Raw genomic sequence first — 27578 nt, 5'->3', positions numbered from 1 at the left:
ACTGAAAGGCTAAAAATACACTAATAATGTGTCCAGTAAATCTTTACTCAGTCACATTATACAAATGTTAAGAGAATGAACACAGGAACCTGAGGAGACTTCACCTTTTTTAATTTGTTGCATTTATGGGCCCCCTGGTGGCTGTGAGGCCCTGAGTACCCATGTAATTAGCTGCTGCCTCAGGCCAGCTTTGAGGCCCAGTGACGCAAAACACTTTCTATAGTTTTGCATATTCCGTGCGAGACATCAATGCAAAATCTTTGACACATACTCGCACGACAAGCCTGCCGCGTACATACTCAGTTTATATACTTTTGAATACAGATGTTTGAGTACATATAGTATAGTGTAATAAATATGTGGTAGCATTTGCATACTTTGAACATTCCATTGAAAAATCCTCAACTATTGTCTTGGTGATTCAAATTATTATCATTTTGCCGGGGTTTAACGGATTCAAAGTTGCAAGAAGGTTAACCGTGTGAACAAAAATTATGTTAGTCAATAATGGCAGGAAATACTTTTTTTGTAAAACGTCTGGAATTTCTAATTTCCATAAACTAATAAGAAACATGCAGGAAGAGAAAATTCACGGCTTCAATCGTGGCTTTGAGTCAAAATCCACTTAGTTGTTAGGTTCTCAAGTATTGTTATTGCTTCAGCATCTTAGGGGGGTATGACTTCACTCTTCCTTTCATTAAACTAAATGGCAAAAAAGCAGCTGGTGAAAGCCATCAATATGAGGCATGCAAACACCCCTATAGTGGGGATTTTTGCAGAATTATTCAGTTTTGCTATAAAAAAAATATAATGACTCTGTACTATTATGTGTGGGAAAGGATCTTATACGTATTATATACATTTTCTGTGCATCTAGCAATCGCCTAGACAGCCGGCTCTGCTTGAATCTCTATATCACAAGCCGCTCATAAAAGCCGCTCATCTAATAAGTTTTATCCTATGTGCAGGATCTTCATCTTGCGCATCTTTATTTAATTTCCTAAAGTGCAGCTAGAGCAAGATTTCAAATACAGTATGTTCCCCCATTCACTCCATTAACTCTCCAGCAGCCTGCATCTGCAACCGACGCTTAATACCGCACGCGCCCACTAGTCGGAGACACTGCTCGGCTTCATGCTGCAGACGCAGGACGGTTGGAGGCTCATGGAGCATCTCGCTGTGAGGCAAATTGAGCAGTCTCTTTAGGGCCAACGAGAGGGACAGGGGAAACGTGGGAGCAGCGGGCGGATTTGGTTCACTGATCTGGAAGCAGCGGCGTCTCCTTTTTCACTGGCCCTGAGTGGTTCATCTGAGGACAGCAGCAAGACGAAGCCTCGTGACCTACGACTGTGTCGCAAAGTCTAGCTAGCTAGGCCGCATCCTTAAGGACGCGTTTGTCGACCGCATAGGCCACTTTCGCTGCGACTCGGCTGCGACTTGCCTGTCCCATTCAAACAACTTTAACTGGACTCTGAGGGCATTTACAACCACAAAGAAATTCAGCAAATCTTTTAGCCGATGTCTTAATCCGAAATTGAGCTCGAGATGAACTTACTGTCCCTTACTGACAGGGAGAAGCATTGATTTCTACAAATCTAACTAGACATTTACCACAAAAAGGGTGACGGGGAGCCGATGATACCTTGGTGGTGTTCAATCTACTATTCTGTTGTTTATTATGTGTCACTATGATTTGATTTGCAGAGAAATATAATAATAATAACAATGTAATTCCTGCCGTCATTGTAAAAGCGCACCCTTAAGTTGAGAAAGGCTACCGTAGAGTAAAAGTGCCTCAAATTTGTACTAAAGTAATGATCTTTGTTGTTTTCACTGATAACGCCCTTATTCGCTGTTTGATAAATGTCACGTGTGGTAACAATAGAAGGACCTTTAGTGACTATTTTCCAAAACACACACCAGCAATCACAAATGACCAGTCAAAGCCATATTTTAAATCTTTTTAATTTATCTCACATTTGATTTATTTACAAAAGACAGTGGCTTTGTGACATAAAACTGTTTTGTAAAATTAATATGAGAAACAAACCAGAAGCGTAACCGTACAGAACGCACACAGATAAATAACAGCAGGGGAGCGTTGTCGTCGAGGGCGACCTTTTTGCACGCCGTCTCTGTGCATCAGTCAAAGGCTCACAATGTTTGCACCTCGGTGTGACCGGCTGTGTTTTATTTGCATTACCCCGAGTTTTCCCCACAGGGTGTACAGTATTGCCTCTGCAGTGGCTATAATGACATCAGTGAGTCTATCAGTCAATTTGGAATGTGTTGTCTGTCTTTATTAACACTTAAATGTTTTTTCCAGCAGTGGAAAACAATAACATCTCCAGGCATTCAGTGAATAAACTATGGGCAACAACAACATACTTAGGCAGATATACTTTGATGTATACCTGTCATTTTTATGACACACAATGTCCGCAAACAATTTGGCACGAATGTAAAGGCTGAGCACAAATTGTCCCCCAGAACACATTAAATAAATAAATTCTACAAAGCCACGAACATAAAGGCAGATGGATCATCTTATTTGCTGAATGATTACTTTGTACAGCACTTTACAGAACAGCTACAGGCACAAACTGAAAGAATGAAAATAAACTTTAGAGTTCAGATGCATGGCTAGAATGAAGGGGAAGACGGTAATTCTTTCAGTTTAAATCTTTTCTGGACCTTGTCCACTGAATAAACAGAGCATGTTGACAGCAGTCGCCACATCATTTAAAGTGACAGTACTTTTAGACCTTCATAGTGATCGTTTATATTTGGGCGACTATGCAAGCGTGAGTGAGCATGTTCTCCGTTATTGACAAATTACATTGACTATAGTCCACTAATACTAAACGATAATAACCAAGAGCAGAACGGAGAACTGAATAAAAGCATCACATTTAAAATGTCAATAAGAGGAGCCTCTTTTTGTTATTTTTCTTGACACAGTGTAACAGGTTGTTAACACCTTATACTCAGCTTATATTGTAGGACAGGCTTACTGTACAGATTTCCAAACAAAAACATAATACTTTTCAGTTTGGTTCAGTCCGCTACTACTTCCTTTTTAGAGCAGACCATATTCCAAAAAAATCCCAAATAATCTAACATTTCTTGTTTTCGAGATGAATGGCAACCCTGATGGACAAAGAACATTGAACCAGAAGACACAAATAAGATAACTTCAACCTGATTCAAAATGAACATCCGTTGGCAGTGACCCTTGAGGAGGACTGCACGCTGGGACTTTTCCGCGAAAGACACAAATGAACAAACACACAAACTATTTTCAACATCATGCTTCACCAAATAGCGCTTCTCCCCTTCCAGTAATTCACATTCTATCCCCGGCTTCTAATCACTTGCTGTTGTATTCTTCCTCTACATATTCATTAAAATGTTTCATTCCAAAATAAGACAAATTGACTGGTGACATGAGAGTGACATGTACTACATCAGGAAGTTTCAACCAAATGTCACGTCAGGCATGACCAGCGAGTTTAATCTATGAATAACAGTTTCTGTGTGTTTTGGAATAAAACCCCTCTGTTCGTTTGATCATCATTAACCTTTGACCTCTCAGTCTGAGCAGTCGAAGGACATTACCACCATATTTCAGGTAGCTCCGCAGTCCCTGAGCACCTACTTTCACACAAACATTTTTGAATATTCCTTTATTAACTAATAAAGCTATTGAAGCATTTCTCGCTTGCTGACTATAACCTCACAGGTGTTCAGTTCACAACTAAAACTGGATGTCTAATTCATCCCACTTTAAACATCCTGAGGTGCTTCCCTACGCTTGAAACAATAGATATTGAGGCTGCCAGCTAGTCACAGTTTTTCACAGGGAGACTGCTCATTTCTGTCTTTGTGGTAGCCCCTTGGTTTTAGCTTAATCGCACAGCCCTGTTATTTGTTTGAGCGGCTCACCGGGAGAGCGGTAGCAGCAGTACAGTGTGTGACTTATTGTGTGTGTGTGTGTGTTTACATGCGTGCAGTGTTCTGGATGCCAGCCATCATTCCTGGTTACTGTGTCAACGGGATACATTGTTTATTATTTATACTGTCAGAACAGATATCCCTGCACGCATTCACAGAAATACTATTACCATGGAAACGCAACTGCTTCTTGACAAAATCAGCAACCAATCAAAAAGAATAGTTGAACATTTTGTGAGGAAGTGTATTTAAAAAGTACAATGAGTAGATCGATGTTTGTAAGTAAGTATTAGGCCACAGCCTAACCTTAGCTTAGCATTATTCTGGAAACAGGAAAAAGGGCTATCCTGGCTATATAGGTAATAAAACAAAGCATTAAAAAACACACACACTTCAAGACTCCAGAAAATCACTGCGCTCGTCCAAGAAATACGGCAGCATCCACAATCCAGTAAAACCACATGGTGTTGTTTTTTAGATTAAACACATATTAATTATTCAGCTTTAGAAGGGTAGAGAGAGCAAAGCTAGCTGTTTCCCCCGTTTCCAGTGTTTGGACTAAGCTAAGCTGTATGGCTGCAGGTAAAAGCTTCCTATTCAGCATAGAGTTATCATGTATGTTTCTGTGAGAAGAACAAAGAAGCTGTGACTTCTTTTAGTCTCAGCTTTCTGCCAACAATGACAGTAGTAGGCTCAGAAGCCACACTAGCGTTGTTTACTATATGAGACTGGTATCAAGGTCATCTCTCAGAACGTATGCAAAGATGTGTTTTTCCCAAAAGATCAAACTATTGACTGAATCTGGAGCATATTACGTTCTACTTTTTAACTATCTGACTGAAAGTGAACACACCTGTTGGGAATTCTGACACAAGACATATTCTGGCATTCCAGCGGTCGTCACAACCCTGCAGAGAGCTGGCATAGCAAGTCAAAAATCCATGAGTGCAACTTCATGCAAAAATGATTAAAAATAAATAAGTAAAACCATAGACAAAGTCACGTGTTTGTGAGCCTCGTTTGGGGGTGTTCCTGTGGTCACGTGTTTACAGTATTCTATACACAGAATGATCTGCTGCATGGAACAGTTGGGGAGAAAGCACAGCAAGCCATTCCTTAGCAGTCATGAGGGAAATCATTCATTAATTACAGCGGGTTTTGTTTACAGGACAAGCACACACACACTCGCTAATTAGACACATCCTGCTACCTGCAAGGTGTGATGAGACGTCTTTTTTTCACATAGTGAAATCCCGTTAGATTACAGCATGCATTACTCAACGTGCTAATGCCAGCGGTTGTTGTTGTCGTCGTCACTGATTATTTCCAGTTGATGACTTTGTGTCCTCACAGGGTGGACGGATGTTAGCTTGTCCTCAGTGCTTCGGTACTCTCAATGTGCCTGGATACAAACACAGAAGAGCATATTCAGAAGAGCTGACAGCCTGCAAAGTGAATTTGTAAATAACTGCGTGGCACGAACGACACGTCACTAGTAGATAGTAATACCATGTAATAAAACTGTCTCCCAGAGACGTGTACTTTTACCTCTGTCCCCGCCGTTCCTCATGTTGGTCTCGTCTTCCACGTCATCAACTTTAAAAACAGAGAGATTTCAGTCAAAACTGTTTGCTCCACTACGCAAAAACTCACAAATATAGAGGGAACCGTGTCAGAAGAAGGTGTGAGAGCGACAAACACGCAAATTAAAATAATTCAGTAATGACAAAAAAAACAGTCGTAGGTGAAGTCATAATCCAGATGATGAAACAAACTGAAAACATGAAACTAAAACGTACTTTTGAGTGTTAAAAGATTTGTTAGGACAACCTTTCCAAACAAATGAGAAAAAAAACATGAGAAAAAAGTAAAATACATGTGTTATGCCACTGTTAGCTTTGATGACCTAAATAGATACACTGCTTTCCATTCAATTACCGCCTGACATTATGATTATGAATGTAATTTATTCAGGGTCATAATTTCTATTTAATTTTAAAACTGATCAATTTTGTGTTCCTCGCCTCTGAGGGACGTCTCTACCGGAGTATGTGTCCTGATTACAGTGATGCTATTCAAACTTGACTGGACATGAACTTATGCTTTCTGTGGATTACAGTAATCCAATGTATGCTTAACCACATTTAGACATAAAAATAAATAACTTTGTAAATTGCCATTTTGTTTTTTTATTCAAGCTAATCCGAATGGTAGAATTTGGTGGCGTCCTCGGTGTTCGAGAGCAGCTGGTGTTGACTAACCTGAGTGCAGCTCTTTCACCAGCGATGACATGGTATTTGTGATTGAGTCAGCAGCAACTAACAGATCGTTCCGAAGATTTCTAGGTACACCTAGAAAAATTGAAAGATTTTCAAATCAAAATAACAACCCGTGTGGTTTCTAGTCTCGCAGTGTGATCATGCGGAGATGTAAATAGATCTACACACCATAATAACTATTTTACACATTGTGCGTTCTTAGTGCCCGCTCGTTGTTTCTGGTGCACACTCACCCTGAGCGAAGGCCTCGAGCACGTCCCCCCCCACCCCTGCCAGGCAGTCCTGCGGTGTGTGAGTTGGGGTGGAGCCAGCCGAGGTGGAGCGTATGGGCATGGGCATGGAGCAGCCCGCTCCGTGACTGGGGGAGGAATGAGGGGAGCCTCCGGACTGGGACTGCAACATAAAAACACCCGTGATGGTCACAGTTTCATCAGCTAACATGGTTAGCTTTAGGATGAGGTATTTGCTGTACTGTGTGTAATCATTTGACATTTTGGTGAAAATGTATTTTTTTTTGTATTATTTTTCTCGTTGAATGTTGCACTAGAAGATAACATTATTACATTAGAAACTATTCTTTTAGTCAGTTTTAAAACATTTTTTGAGTTGGCCACAATCTGGATTTGCATCAGCAACTAGGATATCACTGAAAAAATGAGATGTACATGTTCATTTAATATATTTAACCACAACAGGTACAAGAAAGACGAGTAACAGGTCCTTTGGCTATTTTCATGACATACTGGAAGGTTGTTCATTTGCAAGCTTTTAGTGAATCTAAAATTGGATTAATCTCTAAATCTAAGCCAATTCTGGAACTACTGCATTAGAAGATGCCGTATTGCAGTCACAGATGGCCGCTTTTGGGAAGAGATGACCTTTTCGCTTTCTAAAGGGGACTTTTACAAAAACAAACCCAGACACAGATGTGAACAAAACATGGTAATCCTTTAAGGGAGAACAAACAAAACCAATGGTTTAAAGGCAAGAAACCCTTCTGTAAAGCCCTATACTGTCTGGCTTTAGTCTGTAGTGCACCTTTACTGCATTGGGGCCTTAATGAGAACCATGTGTGTACGAGCGACTGGGGCCTGTGCTGAGATGAGAGGTTTATGTCTCAGAGAAAGGATCGCTGTGTGTCTCTGGCTCTGGTGCAGCCTCAGGTCGATGGCTCGCAGCCAAGCGGCAGATGGCGGGCCAGACTGCAGTCATATTAGACGGGAGGTTGTTAGTGCAGATGAAAGGGACGGGTCCCCGATATTTGGGCCTCCCTCAGTTCTCTCAACTGGTTTGGACTTGTTTGACTGTAGTTTTGCGCCACAGTGGTTATTTAGAGGAAGTTGCGGGACTAGCCTGGGTAAGAGGACTAGATCCTTGGAACAAAGTTAGATAGGGGAATACAATTATCTTTATTCTTAAAACCAATGATAAAAGCTTCCTTTATTCACGTCCGTGAAAAGGAGGAGTATAGTAGTTTCAAACTAAGTACTGAGACTAGAGCTAGGTATTGTAGCCTTGCGAACTGAATTAAAGGCAACTTACAGCCTGCTTCTGCTCCTCATCCTATCAGCCAGCAAAGGTAAGCAGTGAGAAAGAGAGAGCAAGAAGGGTGAGAGCAACAGAATTAAAGCAGCGGAAGAAGATGAAGAAGAAGAAGAAGAGGAGGAAGAGGAAAGGTTTTCTGCATGCACCATACGACGCATTGTCTCGATTTGAAAGAATCAAACATGTCAACATCTCATTTAATCAAACACGCCACTAACGACTCAAAACCAAATTGTGTGAACTTGATTAGCATAGACAAAATCTTTTGAATGCTATTTTAAGAAGAGGGGCTCAGTGTTTATGCACCATCCTGGGAAATAATTAGTGATTCAGAGGCCTTCTAGAAACAGGTAATGGTCTTACCTTTAGCAGCCTCATGAGACCCTCCAGCTGCACCATCAGCTCCCGTCTGCTCTCCTGCAGGGCTGACATGCGCCTCTCCAGCTCGTCCTTCCTGTGCCTGCAGCACAGTTTTAACACAAAGGAGAAAGTTGTAGTGTGATCTTGTCCTTCTATCATCTCCCAAACGAAGCATGACACCTTAATTGTTTAGTCTCTTTTTTTTAACCGTGTCTTTAAAATATTGCCAAAATGTATGTTTTTGCTGTAGTTCTTTCCCACAAGAAGCCTGCACAGACGTGTGAGAGGGGATTTAAATTCACCTTAAAGTCCGGGGTGAGTCTCTTGACCCTGCTTGATGCATGATTGTAAAGTCATATAGCTTGGTCCAGACCTGACCCCTTTCATGGAGCCCTCATCATTTACAAGGGTAGCTGGTCCACTCAGATTTTTCTCAAATGATTTTCCTTCAATTCCCTTCTGGCCTATTAGCGCACCCTGGTGTTCACAATGAGTAACTACAGCTATAAAAAGCAAAACTCTGCAGTGTGAGCACCTCTGCTCTGTTCCCTTTACCCGGACAGATGAAAGGCATCTTCACACACCGTCTGTGATAATGTCCTGGTACAAAGCTTCCTCATGAACAAGCTCAGTGAGCTGGCAAATGATTCTAAACAGAGTTTAACCATGAGAAAGTGTGATATATTTATCCTCCAATGATATTACATTACACGTCATTTAGCTGACGCTTTTATCCAAAGCGTCTTGCAATAAGTGCATTTCAGCCATATAAACCAATTGTTATAGAACTATCTCTTAATACAACATATGATTAGATGCCGGTCCTTCCAACAATCCTCCAACATGCCGAAGAGTGAGAAGGTATAATTCGACTGCATTGCTAGTTCTGCTGAAAATTTGATTAGCCAGCATTGAAGTATGTTGTAAAACTTGAAATCAATTTAAAAAATAGAAATGGTTGCCATGTCTGTTGACCTGACTGCTGATTCATTATTTAGGCCAGGCCAGACAAACAAAAAGTCATTCAGCGCCACAAGTGCTGTTAGCGCGTCCTCTCAGGGTGAGTCTCCTCCAAGAACTGAGCCCAACGGGCCTCGCCGTCCTACCAGCATGACAAACGCTCACGCTGCCGAAGCTAATTCAAACCCCCACCTTCCTGAATGAGTTGCACATTATTTCTTCTTGAGAAAATGAGTGCCGCCTACAGGCCTTTTTCCATTAGCATGTTCTTCCTGCTGTTGGGAGGAAGATGCTCTGGTGAGAGGGGCAGGGATAATACCTGAGGAGCCGCAGTTCAGTAAGCAGCGTGGGGTTTTGCTGAGCTTTTTCGGGGGTCGGCTGGGAGGCCTGCTCATGCTCCAAACGCAGCCGCTGGATCTCCTGCAGGATCTCCCTGGATGAGTTAATCAGTCAGTTAGATAAACAGCCCAAGATTCTTTGCTCCGAGGACCAGAGTCGAGGCTCCATTTAGTAGTAAGGTTTCAGATTGCACCCAAATGAATTTTAAGCACAAAAATTCTTAGTTTCCGATGCACTGCTGATAAAATAAAAAAACTATTTTCACACTACTTAATTTAGTGGTTCATTAAACTAATAATACTAAATTTACACCACTGCAACCGTCAGTACAATAACACTTAGTTTCCAATAAATAACTAAACTGCACCTGTTTTTGTTCTCCAGCTCTGCAATCAGCTGCCTCTGTTGCTTATTGGCATCAAAGTTGAAACCCAGATCTGTTGGAGGACATTGTTGCTGAAAAACAAAATGAGAATAGAAGCATTAGCAACCAAATGCTACCTTCTGACCACAGTGAGACTCTCTGCTGTTTCTGCATACACAGGGAGTCTTCATCTTCCCACGGCTTTCACTTTATTATTTTATTATAAAGGATTCTAAATACAAATCCAAATGAACCTAAAGTCACCCTGCGTGAACATTTACTCTACTGACATCTGTCAAGCGTCTACTTTTTTTTATCAAAGATACCTAGATGGAAGTATTGTTTCTTTAACATTCGTATGAAATCAAACCACAGTGTTAATTTTGATTGATATAACACATTATCTCTTTATATACTGTAGTATTATCTTTCTGAGATCACAGCAATTTCTAGGTGAATATTAAGTAGAAACTGCAGGGAACGGCAGTGTTACGCAGTTCTTGTGATGCGGCTTCAACATTAAAGTTTTCTAGCCTCAACGAAGCGCCTCAAATAGCTCGTCAAAACATGAGATGTGGGATGCGGGTCGACTGCTGGCCACCCCGGGCCGGGCTGCCAGACACTCACTGTGGAGTTCCCCGCCTCGGCTGCCAGGCGGGCGGCGTAGCGAGCGATGAGGCGGTGCTCTTCATCTAGCCGACTGGGACTCTCCAACACACTGCCCAAAGTCACAGAGAGAGAAATAGATCAAACACACACACACACACACACACACGTCAGTGACACTGACCCCATTATGAGAAGCTCGCTAAGTCAAAGGGATCGTGTCGCACTTTGTAATCGAGGAGAACTCAATGTTGGACTGTTGTCTGAGTGTTGATGGACACAGACACAGGGTTGGTCGTGACAGTGAACTGAGATCGATGAGAGAGAATGCCGGCTGCCCAATGCATCTGTGACTGGGCCAATGCTCGTTCGGGCCATTTCCTCACCGACTTAAAATGTCGAATACGACATGAGACTTGAAATGGGCGTGGCTGTCCGGCCTGCAATGAAGAGGAGTTGAAATGGAGCCTGGCTCCATGTGACTGACTGGAGAGTGATTAAGAGCATTAAACCCGATCTGCCTCCGACCGCGCTGCATCATCGAGCACAGCTTTGACTACCCAGGCCCTTACACAAGCACAATGCAAATCAGCCTTCTGATCCACTTTTGTGTCTCAAAGCAGGTTAAAGAAAAGCTGCCTGTGTGATGAGATTATTGTAGCTTCTTTAGGGCCAAGTGATGGCATCTTAAAATACTCTTTGGATGATTTGACTTGTTTCAAAGATCCTGTCAGACTTCAGTTAGTCTGCACTAGGGGAAGTGTTTTAAAGTGGGACACTTTCCTATTAATTTACTCTGATCCTCAGGCTTAAGCACAGAGAGAGCCTGAGGTTTTTATAGATTCAAAGTAATACATTAACACATATCAGGGAGCTGCTTGGGTTGGATGTCTGGCCAGCATCAGTATGAAAGCTGCTCCATCGGGGAGTTTCCTGGCACCACCTGACAGCCTGTTGCAGGTTTTAGACTGAGATGCAGTGATTGCCTTCGAGCAGTCCCTGACTGGCATCTCTCCCATACACTTTTTATTTGTGTTTCACAATCGAAAATAACACCATTTTCATGTTATCCATTTTCTTTTTATTATTTTCCTCACACACTAAATCTCAAACATCAAATGTCCTATTTTTAATCCCCAACATGATGGATAGTTATTTTTAAATACTGTGTTGTGATTGGCCTGATGGTACTTTAACTAAAAGAGATCCAAATCTTTGGAACAATCTGGAGGGATGAGGCATCTCTTTTCATATTCCATTTTTTTTATATCAGTTGTTGAGCATTGGTATAAATACACTGTTAATACTAAGAATAGATCTGAAATCCCATCAAATGATCTTATGTTTCTTGACTCATTTAAATCTTGAATAATTAGATAATTCATTTTCACTCATAAGCTGCTTTGGATATTGGCTATGACGATCCACATCTTTATGTGTTCAGTCACAATTGTTCATACGGTTGACTCCTTTTTTCCATGTTACCTATAGCATGAAGATTATTCCAATGAGGTCCACGTATTAAGTTGAAATGAGTATTTTTACTTTGTAGTAAGAAGATGAAAAGTAAAGTGTATGGTAATTTGATGCATTTAGCATATTTTGTTATCAAGTGTGATTGGATTTAACGCCAATTTTAATTTACTCACCACCAATTGTTTTATCCTGATCTTTCACGTGGAGCACGCGTCACACAGTTAGTGACAGACGAACCGCCGTGTTTCCACTCCGACTCCCACTTAGACGATTCTCAGTTAGCTCTGAATCGAGGCTCATCAAACTCAAGACAACGCTTTCTTCTTTTCCTTTTTTAATTTTATCTTCTACCGCCGTGGTTCCGCATGACTAACGGGTAATAAATTGCAGTTTGCCCTTGGAGGACGAGCTCGTGGTGAGCGATTGTCTCTAAAAGGAGGGAAGGAGGGAGGGAGGGAGGGAGGGAGCCATGTCAGCAGAGCAGACGGCATCAGAGAGCAGACTGTGATGGAGGCTGGAAGCACAACACACACAGTTCCTCACACAGAGCGCATTCAGTTTGAACTTTTGCACCGACAACACTCAGTCATCAATGTGTTGCGTGTATGTGTATTTTTTCTCAGAGTCTGAAAGGGTCGACGTCTGAGAAACAGCACCGATGCCGCTGTACATGTTCGGAGGCTCGTGAACTGAGGCAGAGCCACGAGGAGCTCTGAATTATTCAGCAGCAGCATATTTGACTCATAGTCCCTCCGACCGGTGCCGGGTAATTATGATAATAGATTAATATTTACAAACCAAATATGACACAGGGAGAGGCTGGTGGGAGCTGGCCTTCTGTTCTTCTCTGCAACCCAACCCAAGTGAAGCCTGCAGCTCATCTACCGGCACGCACACCCACTCCCAACACAACTTATTTTGGAAGCGTCACGGTGTGGCTTAATGCGCAATTTCTGCCCTAAATATGGCAGCTTTGTAGTTGTTATGCCCCTGCCCCCCCCTCCCGCCCCACCACCTCTTTCCGCCCCCTCCACTCAACCACCTCCGAGGCAGCGGCTTCGACCTCGGTTGCAAGACATCTTTCCCGAAGCAGCTCTGAGTCACGGAGCAAAATGTCAAGACAAAGGTTATCAGCCTACTTCATTACTGCCACGAGAGCGCCGCCTCGCTCTTGTGCACGCCTGCCACGCGTGACGTCTTCCACTAACCCCCCCCCACCCCACCCCTCGGGGCTGGATACTGCCTTGGGTGTCCCGATCTTGTCAGCCTCCTTCAAACCCCCTCTAATCTCGACGCTGTCAGCCCTCTGAGATGAGACTGCACTGCACAAAACGTTCATCTCTGCAAGAAACTTAATCTAGTATTGATTGTTAGCGTTGTTCTAAATACAGATAGCAATTCTACCAGCAAGGCCGGGTAATTACACTTTTAATGCCACAGAGAATGTCGGCATGAACCCGCGGCTTTAGTTTCACATTTTAAGGTTCTGCCTTGTGGAGATGGAGACGTTTCTGCAGTGCGCATAATGCCCTTCAGCTGCCCGGGTCCTTGGTGGAGCTGTATGATACCGCGATCCAGGAGAGCGCGGATCGGGGGGAAAAAAAGGCCACAGACGTCGTTCAAGCTCTCTCTGAATTCTTTAACAAAATATGTCTGTATTTCAATCAAACACCAGATCTTTCCGCACACCAGACAGTGACGCCTCGTCCCTTCTGATGTGCCGTGGGAAGTCCTGAGTCCCCGAGCCCTCTCGCAAACTTTAATTGCCGTAAAGATGTGAGGGAGAGATGCTGTTCACTGAGGGGAAAGATTCACCCTGCACAGACTCGCAGGACACAGTGCAGATCCATAAACAATGGTTCATTAACAATGGGAGAAAATAATGGGCTCTCGCCCACTATCTGCTTACATGATGAGGCTCCAATTCTGTCATAATCTGTTTGTCAAATCAACCCATTAGCTAGGAGTGCTCACATATTCTTCATGACAGCAGAACAAATGTTTCTCTAAAAATATGCTCACAAGGATGCAAAAATGTGTGTCAAGTGTGAGGGAACAAATAACAGTCAGATCTCCGGCGCTTTTCCTGCCGTTTCCGCTGATGAGAGAGAACCTGTCACGGGATTAAAAGAGTCTATTTTTGCAACGTGACATTTTGTCGTCTTTCGAGAAGGCATTAGCCAATTATGTGGAATAATAAGGATCCCGTCTTTCAGAAGACATGGTGCGTTATGCCCGGGGTGCTTACCTTTTGGTAGGTGTTGGTGCCCCAGAGGACATGAGCATTGTGTCGTTCATGTTGTCGGCCGCTGGTTTCGGCTGACTAAAAGACAAGATTAGAGATCTTTAATGCTACGCTGCAGACGCCTGTGGGGCTTGCCGCCAGGGAAACGGGGTGGAGGGCATTCGCGTTTTTATTAATAATCATGAATCAGCGATCCTGACTTCATTTTAATCCAACTGTACAAAAGCGAATAAGAGGGGAGGCAGGGGGGGTCATTAAGGTGTACGGAGTGCGGTGCACAACATGTTGTTCTTCAATTAACAATAAAATTGACTTTTCCGGGAATTTATTTGTTCTTAGGGCTTCGACCTGATTAACATGAGCGAGAGAAACAACAGCAGACAAGGAAACTGCTCCGTGAAAATCTTTGAAAGGTGACATTGCGGGAGATGTTATGCCGGCGTAAATAAAGCTGCCTCGGTGGCCCCCACGAGTCCCCCGCAGCCCAAACCCTCGGATCAAAATATTGCTCTGGTGCCTTTTGTTCGATATTGTGACTGACTGTTTTATTTACAGCACTCATTATTGCACAAAAGGCACTGAGGAGCACGGTGTCCTGATATACTTATTGGTCCTATCAGGCCCAAATCACACTATTTATGTCCACATTGTGCGGAGTACTGTTATCAGCACAAGACACGGAGCGCTTGTCTGCCACGGTGCCACAAAGTGCCTCAACAGCACAGCACACAGATTATTGTGCTTCTAAAAATAAGAGCATGCGGCTGCATCAATTCTGGATCATTGATCGTATTCAAATCATTTGTTAGTTGTCCCTAACCCATGGAAGCCCATGGGGGTTAAACGCGGTCATCATTTATCGCTGCATACGTTCACATTTCCCTCAGGACTGAGCCCAACAGATTCAGCATCAATCCTCTATATATTATAACACAATCCTGCTCGATCTGATGTTGCAAACAGTAATATCAAAACCGTCAGTCGTAAAAACCTGCACAAGCTGCCTTCTAGTCTCCTTCACAGGCAGCTGGTGTGTACAATCACTCAAAGTTCAATGTTTGCTTCTCATTTAGCGCTCGTTGTGTTCTAACACTCCACCCCGAGGGTGCGGTAAGAGGAGGCGCGGGACATCACACTTACCCCTGTGAAGAGAGAAAGCACCTGCCCGGCTGCCACAATACATCCGACTGCTGCTGCTTCCAGATGCCGAATCTGCTCGCAACTGAGCGAGCGAGCATTTACAGCGACCACACCACGGCTGTCTCCAAGGAAACTCGCAGTCACGTGACTGCATGACGACGTCTCTCTCTCTCTCTCTCTCTCTCTCTCTCTCTCTCTCTTGCTCACACACACACACACACACACACACTCTGGATAATACGAAAATGCCACTCAAAACACCTTAATGTCAACTTCTAAAAAAGCACTAATGGACTTTCATCTCTGCCGGTGAAAACAAATTTGCCTTTCGCGGTTCGGACTATAATTGCATTTTACACAACTCCACTCACCCTCTACCTTCAGCGAGTTATATAAGTCAAAGCTTCTCTATCCTCCTATAAATAATCATCAGTCCTTTTCAAGCACACCGATATAACTCCTGTGGAACTGTAGGGCGTCTTGTTACGTAAAAGTATTTCCTTTTCCTCTAAGATTCCGATTCATTCCAACATCCGTCCCAACTCCTTCACGTCAGTGTCTGAAGAAATGCTGATTAAAGTCCAGCAATTCAGCGCGCTGCCTCAGAGGTCAAACTGGAGGCAGTTGACACAACATTTAGGCACTAAAAGATCAAAGTCTGCAATGCGCTAAGCCTCGTGCTACCTGCGTGCAGGGAATGACGATGTGCCATCATTCCCGTGCACTTGGCAGGAGAACAGCGGTACCAGTCTGGTGGGGCTTCGTACGTATTCACCTTATTTCTGACAAACAACGGATGCATGGCTGCCTTCAACTGACGGCTAAAAATAATACCACAAACATGAAGCATCCTCTCCCGCTGGCAGAGGTGCTCATATTTCCCCGATGCCTCAGCCATAAAAAAAAAAAAAAAAAATCACGCCCGCAGAAAAGTGAATTACATGCCTGTTCCCTCCATTTTAATGGCTGTGATGAAATTCAAATAGGGGAATAAAGAAAGATGTTAAAATAGACGAACATGTAAAAGGGGATTTCTTGGGATAACTGTATATAGACGAAGAATATTAAAATGATAATAAACATGGCACAGAGACTTTGACACTAAAGTGTGTGTTACATATTGTTACTATTTCCGACCGTGTTTGATGTCTTTTGGCAGAAGCAGCTCTACGTCTGAGGGCTGGAAGCCGTACGATCGGTTTCAAAGTTCCCGAGACAGACGGTGAATCCCAAAACTGCAACTCAACTCTTCAAAACTCAAGTCCCCAACAACCTCTCTGACAGTTCTGAGTGGAGCGGAAAGTTTCCGGCTCAGCGCGCCGTTAGTCTTTGCTCTCGCATGCCAGTAAATATTTTAAAAAAACAAAAAAAGGTTTCAGAATAGATTCGCTCTGCCTGCGGGGGATGCGAGCGGTTGGAACAAGGTGGAGACGCTTGTCCGTGAGGTTCGGCTGTATTGATCACATCTGACGCTCTAGCCTGATTCTGCCAGTGTTACTCACGGCGACTCCATCGGCCTCACACACAAACACCTGAGAGACGCTCATGGACCTCTCCTCGATCACGTAGTATCGCCTCTTCATCAAGATAGCGCAACGAGCTGCAGTTGTTTTTTAATTTAGAATACAAAGAGCAATTATGTCTGTTATGGATCATTGATAAGTTTAAGGGAAGGTGTCTGTAGCCAGCAGGGGAATCTTCACTGGAATGACAGGCGTACAATCGTTGTATTCATCCATAATGTCTCTGAAAACGTCCCCCAACCAGTGAAAATGATTCCATTAGTGCCAGCTCTTCCAGAAGTGCCGGAGTGAGATTTACACTTGGTATTTTGGATTTAAAAGAAAAGTTTCTGTAAGTTCAACTATCTGTGAATTATACTCATCTGCCCAGAGCTGGAGGAGTATTCACGGCTGATATCACAGCTCCATCAGTTAAATAAGAAGCCAGTTAGCTTAGCTTAGCTTAGCGGGCTGTGATGGTTCTTTCTGGGGTCTCAAGCACCCCTGAAAGTGTGTTTACACAAACCATCATTTGTGGTATATGGGGGGTTATTTGACCTTGAGTCTCTACGTCTCTTTTTTTCTCCCTCTTTTCAGTCTGTTGCTCAATCACAAAATGATGTGCCATGTTCCAAACTAATTATGACCTGGATGTTTTCACGGAGATGAGCACAAAATGGACTCTGACAAACTCTCCCATAAAACCATTCTGCAGTTGGAAGACGTGCACAGTTAAATATGGAAGCCTTCCATCTGAGCCACAATTGAGGACGACAGTCGCCGATGAATACATATTTTGAATGGCTGTCAGGTTTAGGAAGCATCTTTTCATGGCGAGGTGGATGCGAGGCGCCACTTCATCACCACGCACAAATCAAAATAGAAATGCTTCTGGAACCAAAAATAGATATTTTTCTTCAGACTTTCACAATAAAATGGAGACAGAGAGACATTTGAATGTCTCAGGGGTCAACAGTCACATCCATTACCCTAAAAGTCAGTGAACAACCAAACATTCAATGGCACCGTCCTGGAAATGCCATCTGCGAGAGCATGAGAATGCACTTTAAAGTCTGAAAGAAATCCATAAACAACCGGAACGTCTTTCAATTTCAAACCAACTAGTTTTAGCCACACATTTTATTTTAATCATTTTAAATTTACCTGTGTGATGTCATTTCCTGCCACCTAGATGATACTATGCGAATGAATCCAATCCCCTTCATCTTAAATGCATAGGTTTGGTCATAATTCATAAAGATCCTCCCGCCAGAGACAGAGCCGAGATGTGATGACTGATTCAAAGATGACTGCATCTTTCATGCAGTAAAGCAAGAGATCATGTGGATGTATTTACTCATTTTTCTTGGCTTTCACTGAGCTGCTTTCTCCCCCACGATGAAGCTCCCCATCAATTACTCACTGACACTTACCAGGAGCGAGACCATACGCGGACAGCTTAGGTTTAAGGTCCTGACTGGAATACCAATGTGAGGGTTTTGTTATGAAATGTGGCACGAGACATTTTGAAAGTAAGTTGACAGATTTTCCGTGATCCTATTAACGCCATGAACAAGAAAAATCATGAATCACTTTTCAAACCTGAAACATTAGTAGATTTTGTCTTAGCGGAGGACAGAAGCCTGTAGAGTTTTTTTGCACAAAGATGCTGAGAAAAGTATAAAGTGGCCACAGCGATGTGGACTTACGCAGATGCATCTTAGTGGTGGAATTCATTATGGAAATTGTTCGATTTTTCAACTGAAATGCAAATGATCTGCAGGGTTAAAGACGGCAGGAGAATATAATGCATTTCCTATAATGACTTCCAGGGGCCTCAAAGCCTGGAGTGTGAGATTTATCCCACCGTCCCCGTTTCAGTGCCCACAGACTGATGAGGAGGCTGCGCTGCTAACGGCAGCAGTGTTTTGAACCTGCGCAGTAAATCACCATTTCCACGTTGGCAAATAATTATGTTCCTGACATCCTGGCGAGATGGCCCCCTCGTATCAGTCATGTGGCGCCAGGAAACGGAAAGATGGAGGCGTTTACACAAGAGCAGCCTATAGATCCTGAGCACACTGGGGCCTTGCCCCGCTGTCAATCAACAAATCATGGGGTTTCCCTCGGTTATGACACGAGCGGCGGTAACAAATGTTTCGGCGATGGCTACTTACACAGTGTGCGTGAGTTCCTGTGGTCTCTCGGCCTGCTCGGGGAAGACAGGATGTGGCGGCTCTCCGATCGGGACGCAGCCGAGAGATTTACTGATCGCGTGGCTCAACTTTTTGGCCGGCGACTTCTGGGAAGAGGGCAGAACCAACAAAGCATCCGTCAGGTATCTGCAGCACTCCACGGGAACAAGTGCCAGGTTGCCATTGGGAACCTTTTTTTTTTTAATTGCCAATGTTTGGCCTTTGTTTGCACGCAGTGGCGACAGAAAGCAGAGAGCAGAGAGCCATTTGTGCGCCCCTGTGTCTTTAGCGGGATGTGAGAGGGTGTTTGGCTGTCAAAGCCAAATCCAAATCGATTGGAGGTCACCTCGGTGATGCAGCAGCTGATGTCGGTGTCCCTTGAGGGCTCCACACTCCACGACATCAGTGGAGAGGATAAAGAAACAAGCAACCAGTGACTTGCTGGACTCGTATCTGACAGATGAGCGATGGGCGTATTTTGTATACTTGAAATAGAGTTTGTACACGTCGATACTTAAGATGCCACCGTGAAGTATCCGCACACACACAAAAGATTTGGTTCAGTCAGTGGTTTAAGCCTTTAAATATTTTATGTCACATGTTAAGCTGACTCATCACCACATGGCATCTTGGTCCCTCCAAGTATAAGTTGACTGGTTGGCAGGTTGTCGTGGTAACAACTTGCTTGCCCGTATAAAGTGCAACTTGCCCATTGCACAACGTCCCAAATGACTTTTATAGACCCAACCCTCATGATAAACATCATAAATGTTGTTTTCTTTGGCCCATAACAAACAGTGCTTTGTGTTTTATGCACTCAGCCATGTAATTCACGTCCTGGGTCATTCTCTTCTGTGGGATGGGAATTTGATTTGGGATCCAGTGACTTCCCCTGTTGAGATTAGATGCGTCACACAATGATCGAGCTTTAGGGGGATGCGACAACAGGGGAGATTAATTGGATACAACATCATTTGCCAAAATAAAACCCTGTGAGATCCCTCTTGGCTCCGTCGGACCGGGCGCGGTGCCATGATGTGAAACCGCTGCACACTTGCACACAGTTGTGGACTCTGGGATTCCTTTGAAAAGGCGACAGCGGCACGTGAGGTTGAGAGCGATCTGGGCTTACCCAAGATGAGTGCTCCTTCATCTGGTGCTGGTTGCTATGGGGACCGTTAGCATGGCCACGCCAGAAGCAGCTCTGGCAGAGCTGGTAGCCGTGGCACTGCTGGCAGCGATAGCGGAAACCCATCATACTCTCGCTCCGGCAGTACGAACATTCCACCGGATGGAAGACTGGAGACACAGATCCCTTAAATTAACAAGTGCTGGGCTTTTTAATGCTTTCCTATTTATTTTCATTTTAGATAGCTCTAATTATTTATTTGTATTTATGTATCTGTTTGTGTTTCTTATGGTATAATTAAAACAGCATTAAAAAGCTTGACTCTGAAATGCGTGAATAAGAAGTATAAAATAGCATAACATTTTACAGCAAAGAGTAAACCTAAAAAAGATCTCGTTGGGGCCCTTGTCAGGTCTCAGATGTCTCTGAGCTCTGAGCCGTTTTTTATATATTAAAAATGTGATATGAAGGTTGAGTGTGAATATATATAGCCGAGGGGTCCCTATCTCACCGTTTTCAACATTGGCAAGTCGGTGCATGAGCGGCAGCCACACAAGGCATTGAGGGGGAGGGTCTGCCATCAACACATCCAAAAACGTGTTCAGCATAATCTTCTTCTAGATGCAAACACACACAAACGTGTATTAAACGAGACGGGCGAACGATTGCAGAATGAAAAGAGGAGGCAGAAGGAGAGGATATCCTCCTCGTACCTGCTGGGGGAAGCACGTCCGCACCGAATGCTCCGTGTAGCCGAAAGAAGGCCCCTCGAACACGGCTGTGGGGAGCTTCAGCACCTCCCGGAGAAACTGATCAAACTTTGCAAACATCATGACTCCGTTTGAGTCAGAGATCTGTGAGAAAATATCTGAGAGGACAGCTTGTGTCGGGTTGACTCTTCTTAAGTAAAATAGCCTTTAGTCATATTATGTGTGAATGTGTTGATCCGCAATCTGTCCACTCCGCAGTGTGCAGTCAAAGGCGATTCATCACACGTGTTCCAACAGTGCCCTCGTGTGCTTGATCTGAGCAACTACATGACATTTGATTTCATCTAATGTGGCCCATCTAGGGTGCTTAGAACTGTACTCACAGCGTAGTTTGTCCACAATTTTCCCTCCGCACATTGTCGACAGCATGGCTTTCATTGAGAAAACAGTCAGCTTCCCATGGCTTTCACTGCAGGTGGAGAGAGAGGTGAAACGCTTATTTTTACCTTTGCTCATTTCAATGCACACACTGAATTTGCCCGACATCCTTATTTGGTCTGGTATGACCTGTAGATTTTGGTTGCTTATGTTCACCACTTGTGTTACTGTCACTCTATGTTTTAGCATCTCATATTTTTACACAAGGGTCACTTAATAAAACTGTGATATTATAAAGTTACACACAGATTCTCTCTAATAAAAGATAGTGACACGTTTGCAGAGAAAGGTCTGCACGCTGCAAGGATTATTTGATCCAGAGAGTTTTGCTGAGATGAAAACTTAAAGATTAACATATTACACAACAGTGTATGTGCCAAACAAAATTGCATGATTGCATTTTGGATGTCGCAACCAGTAGTGCGTAAAATGTCGAAATTCATGAACTAAGCCCTAAATCACAGATTAACGCGGTATATTCAGGTCAGGCCGCCTCAAGACCCCTTAAAGTCCTTCCAACTCGCACAGACACCAGCTCCTTCAGACTCATTTCTCTCTGGTGTGCGAGTAGAGGTAACCGGGTACATAAAAGCTCTTCTGCCTAACTCAGTTTGGACAGATGGGGACAGATGGGGACAGATAGGGAAATGGCTTCCTGATCGCAGGCAGCCATTTCCACAAAGTCTCCCAGCGACGCGGATAATGACGGAGCAGCCGTACAGATGAAAGTGAGCCCACTGCGCGGGTCGATGAATGGACGCGGCGAGCGGCCAATCAATCGCTACACACTAAAGTACAACAATGAGAGAGAGAGAGAGAGCTTTCCCGTCAATAAGCTCCGTCCTCCAGGATGCTTTGAGCACAAAGCTGATAATAAGACAGTAAAACATCACCAGGAATACTTGAGCTGATTGGGAGTCTTTCTTCTTTTGTTACAAAGCACACATTTCTGCCTGCTGTTTGACACAGAAAGCAGGCAGATGTGTATTTGATGCGACACTTGTCAGCTTTTTGGACTGATTCCTGAGGCCGGAAACTCTGCCGGATGGAGCTACACTAAAGTTATGTGCTGGGTATTTTTTTCACTAGTCCCATTTCTTACGAGTGTTGAGAGGAATAAAATGTTAATGCTTTATATCCGTAAGTCCAATTTCTGCTAAAAAGGAAAGAAGTACAGAATTTGACTGACAAATTGCCCCATTTCTGTGTGAAGAGACACGTGGTAACTATAGAGGGAGGCTGTAGAGGCAGAAACAACTACGGCCACTGACTTTGAGCAAAGGTGTGTTTTTACCTGCAGGCACCAGGACTCCCAAGAGGGGTCCTGGTATTTATCTGATTTATTATGTATTCCCCCCCAACACAGGGCTGTGAGCCGGGGCCGTACCTGTCGTAGGTCGCCACCATGAAGTTGAGCAGCAGCCCGATGGACTGCTCCACGTTGATCTGGTGGGTGGTGGGCAGCCGCTTGTTGAGCTGGTGGTAGATCGAAGACAGGATGGTCTCCAGCCGCGACACGTTGATCTCTGCGTTGTGGTCCAGCGCGTTGAGCCCATTGTCGCGAAAGGCTTCGATCATGTTCCAGACGTCCACCAGGTGAACTGTGAGGGCGGGGGCAGACTGTCAATAGGGTTTAACGTGTCTCTTGGTGGTGTGAAATTCAGAGGGAAACCTCCAAGCTCCCTTACGGTTGCATCTCTTCTGCACGAACCGGAGTTTGCAGGCCGTCCTGTAGGTGGACAGTCGGATTACGTCGAAGTTTTGAGCTCCTGCAGGACAAAAAAAAAAAAGGCGTCTCAAATATATGCCGCATCCGACCAGTTTAATAATCTCAAATCAAAGCCTGTCGCCGGCTCTGTGTGGGAGGAGTCATGCTGTGGGCGCGAGGGACCACACATCTCCTGGGCAACCTGGAGCCAGTCAAGCAATGCCATGAGCTCCTCCAGTCTTTCTTCTCCCCGTCGACTCCACTCACTCATTTCCATGAAGAGCTGTCTCTTCTCCACCATGGCCTTGCCCCGTTTACTGCCTTCCTCGATCATCCTGCGGCACATCAGACAGCAGAGCGGGCAACGCTTACAGGTCACTCTTAATAACAGCTCAGAAACATTGCAAGTGACTGGTACTGTATAAATGTACCATTAGTGGAATTGAAGAACATGTTTCAGATTATAACTGATTACATGAATGATCATCTGAAGCTGACAGTTTTCACATCTCACAACAGCATGCGCTTCCATCTTTACTGTATGCCCTGCAGCTGTTCACCGGTCAACACATGTGCTCTTTAATCAGATGAGGAAACATGTGATAGGGAGGAAGGGTCATTGAGTTTAGTCTCAAACTGTTTGGCTTTATTTATAATTTCAGTTGGTGAAAATATTAGAGACATTGGAACTAGTTGGATATATTGTAAAAGAAAATGTATAATTTCTTAAATTGACAAAAATGTGTCTTGTATTCCAAGAAATGAGTTTTTGGTTAATATGCTTGATCTCATTTTGCCAAGAGGTGGTGTCACTCCTAATGTCCTGGATGCTTAATATGAAGCCACAGCTTAGTTTAGCTGTAAAGCAATCAACTAGTCTGGCTCTGTTCCAAATAACAAAAACCCCACCAGCTCCTCTAAAGCTTGACAAATAACTCGTAATATCCTATTTGTTTAATCCATACAATAAAGCGAGGACAAGTTGGTTGTACATCAGAGGTTTTGTGCTTATGTTGTTCCAAACTTAGCTAACAAGAGAGAGGAAAAAAGGAACCTTTACCAAAATATCAAACAATTTGTTTGAATTGTGTTGTGACATCTGCATTTCTGAAGAGATTATCAAAATGATTTCACAGTGCAGCCGTCTAAAAATGAATCTTTCCCACTAAGACTTTAATCCTCAGGATGCAGGTATCAGATTCTGAAAGCAGGAACAAATCCTCCGTGTCATAGCAAAGACTCGGCTTCCATTGAACTATTTGACCTTTGACTTTTGCTCTGACGACTGAACATCATTGTTTGGACACCTGTGGAAAACCACTCCACCTTTAAAACTACACAGGTTTCCTCACTGCATTCACTCCTTAGTTCTACTCTTCCTCAACAATTCTTATTCGGGCTTTGGTATGAGTCATTTATTCCATTTTTTTTTAACATGTATTTGTCGTGTATGGTACTGGAAAATAGTACTATTTGTATTGGCACAGATGCCTTGTAACTCACAAGTAGAAGATCAAGATTTCAATATTTACCTCTGGCTGAATGTCAAACACAGCAAAGCGGCAAACGTCGACCCTGTGAAGAGAAGCCACATGGTAAGAGTCGGTGAAGGTGTCTTTTCACTGGATGCCCCCGTGACCACGAGAGATGAACTGCTCATATCTGACAAAAGTGGAAGTCCACTTTTGAATGAGTAATTAAGGCCTTGCCTCTCGGCCCTCCTTCGAGGGCCTCATTAACTCAACGTGGGCTCTCTCTTCCTGTGGGGATACTGGTGGGCTGGCTGGGGAGCGCTGCAGGTCACATGATCACTGTCCCTCACATCCTGTGGGCTAATGACACCGACGCAGAGAGCTGCAGAGGGGCCTGTGAGGGAGTGAGTGAGCGGCGCCACGGCCCCCCCAAAACATGTCCGCATCACATGTGTGTACAAAGGGCCAAAGGGGGGGGGGGGTCAGCTGACCAGCAGCGTATGAGCAAAGAAGCAGGAGGCTCTGCTGACCCCAGAAGGTCCAAAGACAGGCAGGATCTCTGTTTTTCTTCTTCTTCTCTCTTTCCAGTTCCTAACTTGAGTGTTGAGTGGTTCTTATTCTCGGGTCATTTTTTTAAACAGAATCTGTCCACTGAAATGGAGTCACATATTTTGTTTCATACAAAGGAGTGTTATAATCAGTTAGGACTCATAGCTTTAGAGATTAAGTGTGTGAAATGTAAGAACTGAATGAAGTGAGCCATCAGCTCGGTAGCGGTTTGTAATTAACTAAGAAAAAATGACAAACATTTTGCGGGTTGCAATTCCATGCTCCAATGAAATGCTCTTCCGGCATATGTTTGAAAGTTTCTTGGTTTGGGGGTAAATCCATAATGACAATAGCTGTTAATTGCAGCCATACCCATCACTGATCCCAGAGCTTTAAGTGTTGAATTGACTTTGATGTAAAAAGAAAGACAGAAAATCATCTCATTTTAGAAGCCGAATCCAGAGCGTGTTTGTCATGCTTGCTTAAGCAATAATACCTTTCAGTCATTTTTGAAAACGAAATAATGGCCAATTATTTCCTGTTAATGGACTCATACGCTGCACAAACCCCTGTGTGCTAAAGCAGCAATTCCACTGCTCTGAAAAGACAGAATGGCATTCTGCAGCCCGGTGTGCAAATCATGGCAATAACCCATCGGGTAGAAGGATTCACTTTGGTCATGATGGCAATTGCAAACACTCGGTCAGCATAATTGCATATTAAATGGAGTCCCAAATGGGGAACACTCTGTGTATTTTTAGAGACGATATGTCAGAGGAGCGCTGCTGTACTTGGGAGGAGAGGGAAGGAAACATCTGCTATGCAGTGGGAGACCCAACAGACACATGTCAGCAAAACAACACAATGGCTCATTGTAAATATTCAGCCAGTGAAGTGAACTGCAGAAATCCATGAGTAGGCAACTCGGGCCCCAGCGTTAGAAGGCGTTATTTGAAAGAATAAATTAAACGAGTTCAATGCAGGAAAGACAATTAGTTAATAATCCAGAGACCAAATGAATTCACAGACCAGAACAGTGATAAAGGTCTCAGTTAAATGAGATGCTACGCGTTGCATTCATAAATAACCAGGAGCTCTTATTCCGTGTTGACGTCAGAGCTTTTTCTTTTGATACGAGCAGACTATGCGGTCATCGCGATGGGAGCCAGGTGCACTTCACTGTAACCGCACCTTCAGCTTCGAGTAATGACAACATCGCTTTGACGCGAGTCAACAGAAGGACTCGCCTGCTGCAGCAGCCCCCCCCCCCCCCCTGCTGATATCACCCACTTCTCGAGACACATTTTCTCACCGCGAGCGATCCTCCAACACTTGAAAAAATTCCCATCCGAAGCGACGGCACAACGCAGCCATGTTGGTGATCTAACTGCTTATTTACCTTATTTCCGCATTGGGAATGGTGCGTCGTGATGCTCATGTACATTTTTCTTTTTTACGTGGGGGTGGGGGGGGGGGGGGTTAAAAAAAACAATGGCAATCCTGCATCTCGTCAATTCTCACTGACGTCTCGACTAGAGACAGAGATTCAGGCACGCTGGCCTTTACCGGAGGAAAATCACGCAGGTTGCGATTAGAGCATCAGCATCAGCACCACCATCATCATCATCGTCAGCGGCAGCAGCATCCGATGGGGACAGATAGGGGGTCCGGGGTGAATAAGGAGAACATTTCCCTCCGTCATGCACAGTCTCTCACGCTCACCTTTTCTGTGAATCCGCGCGCGCGTTCGCCGACGTTACAGCTGTCCGCGCGATGAGAAACGGCCCGGAGGTTCCATCCTACATCCCGCCTCTCGCCGCGGTTCATTCGCCTTCAACTGCAGGCGCACACAGAGACGCACAAGCGCCGCGCTCCTTCTCGGCATCACCAGCGACCCAGCGGCAGAGGACGGCGGAGCGGAGCACCACCTACTACACTTTTACGCATGTGCGCACGCACGCTGGTTAAAGGCGCACTGCATGCTTTTACTCTGAAATATGTGTCTTCAGCTTGAGAGGGGTTGATACAATTCAGATTAAAGGGATGTTCCAGGGATTGTATTATACTTTTACAAAGGCAGGGGACTATATATATATATGTGTGTGTGAAAAATTAAATAAAACCAGCAGAGGCTATACGTATTGGCAGTTGTGCTCAAAACTGGATTCATAATTCCCACAATGCATTACATCATCTCTGTGGGAGTCGGGCCCCCTCCCATTCTTTATTCAAATATCTATCGTCCCTGCATCTAATGTCCCTGTAGTTTCCTAACATTGAAGCCCATGGCTCTTCTGAGAACGCATTGATCCTGCAGGCTTAAGTTAAGTTACTATGAAGCTTTTATTTTCTTGCAATCCAATCCGATTGCCATGGAGATGACTGACATTTAGCCCCCCAGCAATTAAATTCACTCAGAATTGAGCAGAATTTGTTTATGACCTTTAGTGCTGTACATAACAGCATTTCAAGCTTGGTCATTGGATGTTTCTTGCCACAATTTTAAAAACAATATCAATGTGGACCTGCAGTTAACAAATAGATATTATTTTTTTTAAAGAAAAAACGTTTTTTTAATTGAGGATTTAAACTGGCAAGTCTCGTGCT

The 27578-nt window shown here is 44.0% G+C and overlaps 1 protein-coding gene across 6 annotated transcripts; it reads right to left on the bottom strand.

The window, feature by feature from the left end:
- Positions 1-1947: 1947 nt before the first annotated feature.
- On the bottom strand, positions 1948-26927 carry dtnbb (dystrobrevin, beta b). 6 transcript variants are annotated; one of them, XM_037486765.2, is made up of 20 exons: positions 26694-26927; positions 24483-24525; positions 23218-23285; positions 22931-23011; positions 22630-22843; positions 21188-21273; positions 20808-20962; positions 20606-20711; positions 20098-20264; positions 18948-19072; positions 14132-14206; positions 10429-10519; positions 9805-9893; positions 9418-9531; positions 8142-8238; positions 7776-7796; positions 6467-6626; positions 6216-6305; positions 5503-5550; positions 1948-5356 (listed from the first exon to the last, which is right to left on the bottom strand). In XM_037486765.2, the coding sequence occupies exons 3-20, from the start codon at positions 23282-23284 to the stop codon at positions 5331-5333; spliced, it is 1812 nt and encodes a 603-aa protein (XP_037342662.2). In that variant the 5' UTR covers position 23285; positions 24483-24525; positions 26694-26927; the 3' UTR covers positions 1948-5330. The 6 variants fall into 6 exon arrangements, with proteins under 6 accessions (XP_037342662.2, XP_037342664.2, XP_037342663.2 ...); XM_037486767.2 differs by having other exon boundaries at positions 20606-20708; XM_037486766.2 differs by lacking the exon at positions 26694-26927 and adding an exon at positions 26284-26350.
- Between the last annotated feature and the right edge of the window lie 651 nt (positions 26928-27578).

This window comes from Pungitius pungitius, chromosome 14 (genome assembly GCF_949316345.1).
Source record: "Pungitius pungitius chromosome 14, fPunPun2.1, whole genome shotgun sequence".
NCBI lineage: Eukaryota > Metazoa > Chordata > Actinopteri > Perciformes > Gasterosteidae > Pungitius > Pungitius pungitius.
The sequence above is the reverse complement of the archived record's forward strand: the minus strand, read 5'-3'. Positions and strand labels throughout refer to the sequence as shown.